The sequence below is a fragment of the Chlorocebus sabaeus genome, unplaced genomic scaffold (assembly GCF_047675955.1).
Source record: "Chlorocebus sabaeus isolate Y175 unplaced genomic scaffold, mChlSab1.0.hap1 unalloc_scaffold_428, whole genome shotgun sequence".
In the NCBI taxonomy this organism is placed as follows: domain Eukaryota; kingdom Metazoa; phylum Chordata; class Mammalia; order Primates; family Cercopithecidae; genus Chlorocebus; species Chlorocebus sabaeus.
In genome coordinates, this window is record NW_027327735.1 from 135,942 (window position 1) to 146,427 (window position 10,486).

Consider the following 10,486-nt stretch of genomic DNA (forward strand, 5'->3'; position numbering starts at 1 on the left):
GAATTTAAATATAGTGTCTCCCAACCTGAAATTTGATTTTTAAAAAACCAGAAAAATGTTTTTGGACATCTTTTATTTCCAGCTGTTTTCATCTTCATCTCCTCTCCTGAACTCAACTGAGGGTAAAGTTCATTCGTCAAAATTTCTCCTCAACTCACAACAACCTCATCCCACTCCAATATGATTTTTGTCCCCATGAATTGATGCACATAATTTTTGCTGGCAGTGGTAATGTCCTAATAAAAAAAATCATGAGATGGCATCAGACTTTACCTTATGTTCTAGCTCAGCAGAATTTGATCCCTGTCTGATAAGGAAACCATATTTTCCCTAGAAACTTTTCACTTTTGTCACAGGTTTGGTTCCCAGGGAGCTGGATATAGATGAAGTTTAGTGTGCAGGATGTTTATTAGGAAGTAACGTCAGGATCCACATCTGTAGAAAGGATTAGAGGGAAGCCTTCTGTGCAAAGGGACAAGTCTAATGGCAACGCAGCCTGACTTTGTCAACTGGCTGCACAGACAGAGCTGTTCAGCTAAGAAGGCCTCCCCTATTTGTCCCAATTGAATCAAATGGCAAAGTCTATGCATCCCTTGCCTCCATTAATAATTGTGTGCTTGCCACTTGTGGAGGGTGAGACTTTGAAGCAGGTGGCTTTCTGTGGCTGAAGAAAACCTTAAATGTGCTGGCAAAGTTTTCCAAAGAGACAGAGAATGGCATCTGCCATGTATGTTGCCCCTTTCCAAAGAGGAAGCAACAAGGATAACGTCCTCCCATGGCTCTGTATGCAGAAGGGTGGACAGTAATGTCTGTCCCTCCTGTGACCTAAGAAGAACAGAGGGCAGACATGCAGCCAGGCAGTTAGAGGTGCCACAGTGTTAGGAGATAAACATCTGTCATAAGCAGTGCTTCTTTGAGTCAGGTGTGACACAAGTCTTGCATCCCTTGCATGGACTCCTTCCTCGTTATCCTGCTGTCCTACCTCATGAAGGTGAGTTGGGGCTGGGTGGTGGGCAGTCCCAAGACGAGGTACACTTTGCCTGCAGTGTTCCCACATGAGTTCCAAGGTAGCCCAGGTGGTCATCCATGAACTTTGTATTTTCCTTATGCTTCTTGTCTTTGCCTTTGAGGAACACGATTCATTGGACTCTGAGTCCAAACAACTCATGTATCCCTATATCTTCACATTGTCCTTCACTTAAGGGAATCTCTCATCTCTAATGCCTTTGTTTTATTATTACTATCAATATTATAATAATTAACATTTTCGTTATTAACTTCATTGTTGATTTTCAGTTATTTTTATTCATGGAGTTAATATGAATTATTCTTTTGTGGCTACTTACACCAAGATGAAGATAATTTATTAGTTCAGGAAGAATCTGCATTCTGAAGGTGAATAGAAGTTCACACTACAGATGGGCAGACACATGCCCTCCCAATTCCTGATGGACCTCGTAGTGCCTCCTAGACCTAAGGGGTCTCCTGCAATGCTCCAAGATGCCACCAAGGCAGGGATCTGCTTGTGCATGCCTGAGAGCATTCAGGATGAAGTGAGGCTCTGGAAAAACGCACGAGTTTCCACATAATCCCCAAAAACCTTACAGGTGAACTGGATGCCACAGAAACAGGAGTGGTCATTGACACAACAAAGTCACCAAAATTGTTTTGAAGTCAATTAGGAAACCCAGGAATCACTCTTGCTGCCATTAAGTGGAAGAACAGGAGCCTGTGAATGGCATCCTTGTCCTGCCTGAAACTCCACAGATATTTCTATGTGGCTTCAGGTACCAGGAATCTCCGTGATTTTCAGAAAGGCAGGGACAGCTTATGCCAGCCCATCCCTCTGCAGAATGTGCCCCAGCGGATCAGAGGCATGGAACCATCATGGACTGCACAAAGGCTCAAGGGCAGCTTCCCAGACCTGCCTGTGACTCTAGGTAAGCTCTGAGTCCACGTGGGTGCCAAGGAAAGGTTAATGATGACCTGGAAAGATGGGACAAGCAGACACCACCCTAAACAATCTGCAGGATTCTAACTTCAGCAGGAAGCCAAAGACCAGCTCATGCCACACTAGTGCACCTTGAAAATCCCTGAATGCAATGCCGCTCTGCAGAGAGTTCAACAAAGAAGTGGCTGGGAATTTTGCATTCTAGGCTGCATTGTACAGTGCTTCTGGACACGTGTTCAGAAATTGAACATTGGTATATCTAACTCTGACATTTTTCACAAAACGGTTTTTTAAAATGAGGTAATATAGACAAAATATAATATAACCATATGTATTATATGCCAAAATGTGCTTCACTGGCATCAAGTAGACTCACCTTGAAATACAATCTAGGACAACCTCCATTTTCAGAGTATTTTCTTTTCGAAAGTGAAACTCTCCCATCAAAAACCAACAACATCACAGGCTTTTGCCTCCAACAACCCGACAAAAAGCCAATACATTTATTCTACCACTGTGAAATGGACTGCGGTGCAACACATACGTGTGAAACCCCACATGTGGCATCGCCATGAGCCAAATGGGGACTCGTGGTGTAAGCAACACTCCCCACGTGTTAGTGTGCGTGAGAGTCACTTGGCGGAATTTGACTAGGTGCGTGTTGGTAGAGTGGGGCTGAGGTTCTCTTGCCCCTGTGGATGCTTAAGAAGTCACAGGTCCTGCGAAGACCTGCGGTCCCCTCAATCAACTCTGTTTCAGAGACAAAATGACTTGGATTGCTGACAAGTCAAGAAATTTTCAAGCCCTTGGAAAATCAGTTACACACAAACACGGAATGAAAGTCAAAAGAGAGTACGCCATCTTTTTGAGAATTTTATTCACTTCAAAACAAATTAAGCACACCTATTTCCAATGGCATTCCAGAGCCCAGTTTTCGAGGCTGAGGAAACACCCCAAGAACGCTTTGTGCAGAACGCTTCACAGCGTCCAAAACACTGCTGTCAGGGCGGGGCACAGCTGAAGGCCTGCATCTCTCAGGGTTCCCTAACTGTTCCCTGATTCAGTCATCTAGAGAGCAAATGTACAGTCATTCCCCAGTTTCCTACTGACATCACAGCGGAAGTCTGACTCCCACGCGTCACCGTCAACCAGTTTCTGAGGCAACGAATCACTGGCACAGAAGCTTCTGGTGGTGGGTTTCCGGAGCGCCCTGCGAACTACAATGTCCCTCACCAGAATTCGATGAGGCAGAGTCTCTGCATGTGGTCCCTGCCTGGCCTGGGCTCCAACATCCCCAGAAGCACCACAGCTGGGGAGCTTGGGAGTCCCACACACAGTCTGCTCTCTGCTCTGTGCTCCTCAGTCCCACAGACCCCTCCAAATCACGGGAGCTGGATGCAGTGGAGCCCCGGCCACCTGTAGTCTCACTCCAGGTCAGAATCGCTGTCCTCTGAGGAGGAGGAAACCTGAAGGTCCTCACAGAGGACACTCAGGGGGACAGGAACACAGGGAGCCTCAGACTTCTCTGAGACATGAGGGCTGTGAGCGAGGAAGGCTCCCGGCTTCTCAGGAGAGGGAAACGAGGTAGCTGTCAGGAGGCTGGAGCTCCACCACCCGTTTTCTAGTCTCCGAAAGAGCATTCTGAGAGGCTGGGCCCCATCGTGGCTGGCTGCTGGGTGATGGGACATGGTGCAGGCCTGGGCAGTAGGCAGGCAAGGTCTGCTGTGCGGAGGCTGCCGGTCGCTGCTGGGCACCTGGGCGGGTGTCCCCTTGCTCATCTGGGGCGACGGACTTGGTCTGAGTTCGGTTGCAGCTGGCGGAGGTTGGAGAGTCTCCGGGGCCCCCAGCTCACCTCCCTGGATGGCATTTTCGGGCATCTGGAAGGGACCCATTCTCGGTTTCTTGGGGAAGTTCAGGCAAGCCTGAGTCAGAGCCTGGACAGGTCTCTTGGCTCCTGGCCTGAAACTGAGATTGAAGCCGAGGCCCAAGCTGTGTGTGTCGGCTGGTGGGCAGGGCTGTGAGGTCACCACAGGATGTTTGTCTTGTGCCTGGGGGCTGATGACCCGCATCAGGCCGTGGGGCTTGGAGGCAGCCTGGGGAACTTCTCGACAGCCACCCTGAGGCCTGCTGTGTGTCGGCTTCACCACGACGAAAGGCTCCGGGCCCTGCTGCCTGACTCCAGGCTGAGGGATGTCGGCCACAGCCCCTGTCTGTCGTTCCTTTGGTCGGAGACTTGACGAGGAGCTCAGACTGGCTTTTCTGAGGGGAGACAGTGAAGCCAAGACGGATACCGTGTCAGACATTTTGGTAGCTGAGCCATCAGTGAGGGCACGGTCCACGCGTGGCCTCTTATTAGTTGTGTGGACCGGCATTGGCCTGTTTGCAACCTGAAAGAAAGGAGATCACATGCGTTAGAGGTTCCTCAGCATCGAGCCACCATGGAAATCAACCACATCCAAAGACAAGGTGTACACAGCAGGAAATTCTTAATACGGTATGGACAGGCGGACCTTGGAAGTAGGGACAGATCCTCAAGGTGAGTGCTGATTGGGACAAGACCCATGAAAAATGCACTCTCGAGCTATGATCTGAGAATACCATTTTTCTAAAGACTGTGTCTTGGTCATTCACTGGATCAAAGCGCCTCCACTCAGCCTTCCATGAAGTGGGACGGACTAATGCCCTTCTAAAGGCAGGTCGGTGGCTCAAGGGTTCCCAGGACGTCTTTTCTGAAAACATGCATGTTCCTGGGGTGAGCCGCCTCCATGTTTGGGGCCCCTGAGGGACTAATTTCCTCATGCCGCTAGGAAGACGTTGTTGGCAGGCTTGCCATCATTGCACAGAGAGAAAGCAACAGGAAATACGGCATCTTCAGATGCCTTCATCTGGAATCAAATGGACCTGGAAGGATCGTGGAGTCCCTGACCCCAAGAAGGCAGGGAAGAAGGGTTCCCCGATCCCCTCACACACACGGGAACCTGAAAGGAAATCAACCAGGGTGACCTAGAGGAGAAAAAGACCAGGGGCCCAGGGTGACACTCACCCTCAGATAATCACAAGATTCCATGGATTCTTTTCGATTTGGCGGCAGCTTCTCCGGAGGTGTCCCGGAAAAGATCTGGAGGAGAGCCTTCCTCTGCAGGTCTTCTTGCCTGCAGAAGAGAAAAAGTTCAGGCCCTGCCGCCTGGTTCTCCCCAGGAGATAGGGAGAACCCTGTCTGGGGCCCAGTCCCGTTCTGTGTTTTGTGATACATAAATGGAACGTTTGTGCCCTTTCCGCCTCTGCACCTTCCCTCATGTGCCAACCTTCCCATCCTGCTGGTGGCCCTCTAGGCTTCCCAAGTAAGGACTGTCATTTGGATTCCGTTGCTTTTCCCCCTGTCATGGGGAACCTGCACGAAGCGCCCCCGCCTCTCCACCGTCCCTGAATCTCCCAGAGCCAAAGGAGCTCCCGGATGGGGAACCCGGGAGGACATGGAGCTCTGGTCTGTTTCTCTGCAGCGTTCCTTCCCTGTTCCAGAGACGGAAAGGCACACGGTGAGCGGGTGCAGAGACACTGTGTCCTTAGGTGGCAGTACCCTAAGGGTGGTGAAAACCCCTCTCACTGCTCACCTTGGTCTCGCTTCCTTCTCTCCCTTTTCCTTGTTCAAGGGCCCAGGGTTCCTTCGAACCTGGGGCTTCCATGGTTTCCGGTTTTCCTTCCCTTCCTTTCTCCCAAAGGTCTGGGGAACCAGGGCTCCGTTCCAGCACTTCATGGGGCACCTGGTACTTCTGGCCGTGTGGCCAAAGGCCCCGCAGTTTTTGCACTTGACCTGTGGGTGGAAAGGAAGTGATGTCAGTGAATGAGCTGAAGCCACAGGCAGTGATCCAATGTCAACATTGAGACGGATTGTGAATTCAGAACTGAGTGAGGATTCCAAAGCGGGGACACCGGCATGGGGGCCCTTAAGTGGCGGGAGGGTTTGGTTACCATGTTCCCTCCCAAAGCCCATGTGACGGAGGAACTCTCAAAGGAAGTACTCAGGGTTCTAGTGGGGACGATCGTGAACCCGATGTCCACAACACAGCCCAACCTGGCTACACAGGATTCTGAGTGGAAAGGGAGGTTGCTCCCAAGAGTCTCTCCAGGGACCTGTCGGGCTGGGGAGGAGGTCCCAAGCCAGGCCCACCTTGGATGGGAAAAGCAACCCGGGTGGTGCTGGCAGAACTCTTTGGAATCCAACCCAGTCTGAGGACCGTGTGACACTCGCCCCCTCCTCCCCCCTCGGTACCCAAAAGATTCCAGGGCTAGACATACCCTGGGATCTTCTTCATCGGGTGGGGGAGCCCTTGGCCCAACTGGGACCCTCTGCTGCTTCTGGAGGGTCTGGGCTCTCACGAGTCGGTTTGCCCCACTTTTGGGGTCACGTTGTGCCATCATCTTCGTCTCCTGGGCGTTTTATGGCCGCCTTTTTCAGGGGTTGATGGTTGGGTCACCTGAATCACACACAAACACACATAAAGCGATGGTTAGGCACATTGGATATTCACACAACCACAAGAAACCCTCAGCTAATTCCATGACGGTGTGGTCATGAGGAGACCTCACCACCCGTCGGTCAAATCTGTGGATCACAATGTGGTGTGTGCATCCTCAGATATTGTGTGTTCCTCTGCCGTGACTACCTGGTCCGAGAGTAAACTTCGCCTGCCACATGGCCCACGGCCTAGGTATGTGGAGTTGGAGTTGAGATTTCAATCCCAACCAAACAACTGATTCTGGAGACTGGACTTAGGTCTATCACCATTCACTCCAGTAGAAGACACAATGATTCTCTCCCCTGAGGGACAAAAGAATAGAAGCTACAGGGCATGGCCGATGTCAACCCTTGGCAGGTCTGCTTGAAGTCAGAGATAAGGGATTCTTCCTATCAGAACTCAAATCGCTACTCTTGCCGTTTCATTAGGCAACTTCCAAACACAAATTCATTGAGAGAAGTTATCTCCCTCTCTACCACACTAGCAGGTGATGGTCTTTCCTGCTCTGTCTTTTTGGCTTTAGCTCCAGCCCCTCTTTATTTATTTTTCTGGTATTTTACACACGCCATACGAATTCATCTAAACAAACGCTGAACAAGTGGCATATGAATTTCTTACATGGCTAAAGGGCAAACCACCCCTTTTCCAAAGTTCTTTTTCCATTTACCCACCAATTCAGCATGCTGGAGTAAATTTCGTTTTGCATTTCCATCTGACTCTTATCCCAGGCACGGAGATGGAAATGTTTTCTCGCTTTCTGTTCCAAGAATTACGGGTAAGGAGAACACATCCTACCGCATCAGCGAGCCCCAGTGTGATCTGTTTCTTTCACTCTCCTTTGTCTCTTTTCCCCCAACCCCTCAGGGATTATGTGAAACAACCAGTCGTTCAGGGAAACTAACCTGAAATTACAGGTCTACTTTCTTTCCTCGGCTGGCGCTCAGATGGACAGGTGTGCTGGCGCTCAGATGGGCAGGTGCTGGAGCAGCCCTGCTGGAAGCGGTGCTGCCTTCAGGAAGCCGGAGGAAGGGGCAGAGAGGGACCTTTGCTTTCCAGGTTGCCTTTTATACTGCCTCTGGACCCCTGACATGAAACGGACCCTAACCTAATCAACTTAATCCAATTACATGACCTGGAAAGGTCTATTTGCCCAGCCCACTCTAAGACGATGTTCACTATGGACAGACATTCTAAAACCTACCTGTACAGCTGCAAGCTTTGAAGAATAGATGTTTCCTGTCAGGTATGTAGCACTGGTGCATGTACCCCTGTCTGGTTTTACATCTTTTTTTTTTCTTTTTTTTTAAACAAGGTGCTAAAATAGACACAGTGTAATTGGACCATATTTACTCTATTTCAACGTAGGCCTCAGTGTCATCAAGGAGGTGCACCTTGACATGCAATCTCGGTCGTTATCCATCTTCAGAGCTTCTCCTTCTTCCCCACAGTAAGTGCGTCAGCAGAAAACCCTGACCACACCCTCACGTGTTTTCTCCTCCAGGAGGCCCTTGGAAACCACCGTGAATTGGACTGCACTGGGAAACCCAGATGAAGAAAGTCAACACCGCTTTGTCCTTCGGTGCCTGGCTCCTTTTTCTTCTTGTCCTGCGGCTCCAGGCTTTATGCCTGAAGAGTCTCCAGGACACCGGTGGGGCTCTATTTCCTTGGGTCCCGTTGCCATTTCTCTGGATTTGCGAAGATCCAGCGGACTTTCTGTGGAACTCTCTTGTCAGGGAACTTGGGTGCCACGTCCCCTCATTCTGCCCTTCGTCATCTGCACCTGCACGAGTTAGGGTCCAAGTTCCCTGGATGGGAAGAGACAGGCAGGAGTCGGAATGGTGAACCAGCACACTGGGGGCATTTTCTCACTTGGTCCAAGTGACCCCATGGTCTTCTAGAGCTTTGGAACCAGTCGCGTCCCACTTGACTCTACACCCGACTCTCAGTTGCTGAATCTTGTTGGCCCTCTGGCGATCTCCTGTTGGATGAGTTGCACCTGCTGAAACTCGATTTCCCCTGGATTTGCGCTTCATTAATTATTCATGATTCAGGTGGGAACGCCTGCTTACATCCCCCTGTGGCTGTTCTCTGAGCTTTCCGGTCACATCGTTTCCTGCCATGCTCTTTGGTTCATTTTGGTCATGCTCCTTCTGCTGTCAGAGGAGCAGAGAGTTGATCTTGTTGATTCTGGATACTGATAGTTTCTAGGTGATCTGGATAACCAGGGTAACGACCCTCAACGGCGGTGGAAAGGGAGCAGCCATTTGGCGTTGCTCAGAAAATCCCACTCAGTTCCCAGGCCTCCTAGATGTGGAATCCTGGTCAGAGTTGTTCCCAGGTCAGAGAACGGGGATAACCTGTGCATGGTGGGATATCTTTACCTAGAGCTTTCAGTGAGTCTCGACCTCAGCTACTCTTAGGATCGGGGGAGAAGCATGGAAAGGCCCTGTGCTCAGGCATCTGGAAAGAAGACGGGATGAATATTCTACCTCTGAAGTACGTCCCAAATCTGGGAGTTTACTTCCCAGATTAATAGTGTCATCGATAATTGTTAAAATTGGTCATTAGTGTTTAATAATTCATCATATTGTTACTCCTAATACCACAGGGTGTGTACACCTATCTGTGATGTCATTCCTAATATCCAGGGAGGGAGAGCATGGTTTTAGTTTTAATATCACAGTAAGCGCACACTCACCCTGTGACACAAATCCTAATATCCAGTGTGGTAGAGTATGACATGACTACCAACATAGCAATGAATAGACAGCCACCCGGTGATATGGCTCCTTATATTCACAGAAGATGAGTATGATATTAGTCCCAATATCGCAGGGAGGGTACAGGTCTTCTGTGTTATGATTTCTAATATCCAGAGGAGGAGAGGATGATAATAATTCCAGTGTCGTAGGCTGTGTTCACCGGCCCTGTGACATTGTTATTAATATCTTCGAAGGGAGAAGATATTACTCCCAATGTGGCAGGGGGTGTACATCCACCCTGTGATATTTTTTATATTCCAAGGCCAAGAGGTTGATATTACTCCTAGTATCACAGACACTGTACACCCCCGTGTTTTTAATCCCTGCGATATTCGGAGTAGTATCATCCTCTCCTGGGTGGAAATTGGGAACAGTATCACCGGGGGCGTGTACACACCCTGCGATATTGAAAGTAATATCCTCTTCCCTCCTGGATCATGGAAACAACATCACTGTGGGGGTGTACACCTTCTGCGATATTGGGAGTAACATTATCTTCTGTGCCTTGGATTATTAAGGATAATATCACGGGGGCATGTGTACATCTTCTGCAATATTGGGAATAATATTATCCTCTCTCCCCCTGCATAGTAGGAAAGATATCACAGAGTGGGTGTTCACCTCCTTCGAGATGGGGATTAAAACCATCTTCTCCTGTTCCGGATATCAGGAGGAATATCACACGGGGATGTACAGTGTCTGTGATACTGGGAGTAATATCAACCTCTCGGCCTAGGAATATTAAGAAGAGTATCACAGGGTGGATGTATACCCCCTGTCATATTGGAAGTAACATTAGCCTCTCCCCCCCATGAATATTAGGAACAATATCCCAGACTGGGTGTATGCCTCCTGCTCTACGGGGAGTAATATCATCCTCTCCCTTCTATGATATAAATAACAATATCACAGGGCAGGTGAACACAGCCTGCGATACTGGAATTATTATCATCCTCTCCCCCTCTGGATACTAGGAACCATATCACAGATGAGTTGTACCCTCCCTGCGATATTGAGAGAGATACTATACGCTTCTTCCGTGAATATTAGGAGCAATATCACTGGGTGGCTGTCCATTCATTGCTATGTTGGGAGTCATGTCATACTCTACCCCCTAGATATTAGCATCACTGCACAGGGTGAGGGCACACCTACTGCGATATTAAAACTAAAATCATGCTCTCCGTCCCTGGATATTAGGAACAACATCACAGGTAGGTGTACACCCCCTGCGGTATTAGGAGTAATAATATGAT

General features: G+C 49.3%; 1 protein-coding gene across 1 annotated transcript; it reads right to left on the minus strand.

Annotated features, from left to right (window-relative positions):
- Positions 1–1,790: 1,790 nt before the first annotated feature.
- Positions 1,791–8,523, minus strand: LOC140711268 (protein FAM90A5-like). The gene is made up of 4 exons (XM_073014191.1): positions 6,248–8,523; positions 5,563–5,762; positions 4,995–5,103; positions 1,791–4,338 (listed from the first exon to the last, which is right to left on the minus strand). The coding sequence occupies exons 1-4, from the start codon at positions 6,368–6,370 to the stop codon at positions 3,376–3,378; spliced, it is 1,395 nt and encodes a 464-aa protein (XP_072870292.1). The 5' UTR covers positions 6,371–8,523; the 3' UTR covers positions 1,791–3,375.
- Between the last annotated feature and the right edge of the window lie 1,963 nt (positions 8,524–10,486).

Excerpts from the sequence above, each read along its gene's own strand:
- LOC140711268 (XM_073014191.1), bottom strand. The coding sequence starts at position 6,370 with ATGATGGCACAACGTGACCCCAAAAGTGGGGCAAACCGACTCGTGAGA. Across the intron at positions 5,763-6,247 it reads CCGATGAAGAAGATCCCAGG|GTCAAGTGCAAAAACTGCGG; the intron begins GTATGTCTAGCC and ends TTCCACCCACAG. Across the intron at positions 4,339-4,994 it reads AATCTTGTGATTATCTGAGG|GTTGCAAACAGGCCAATGCC; the intron begins GTGAGTGTCACC and ends CCTTTCTTTCAG.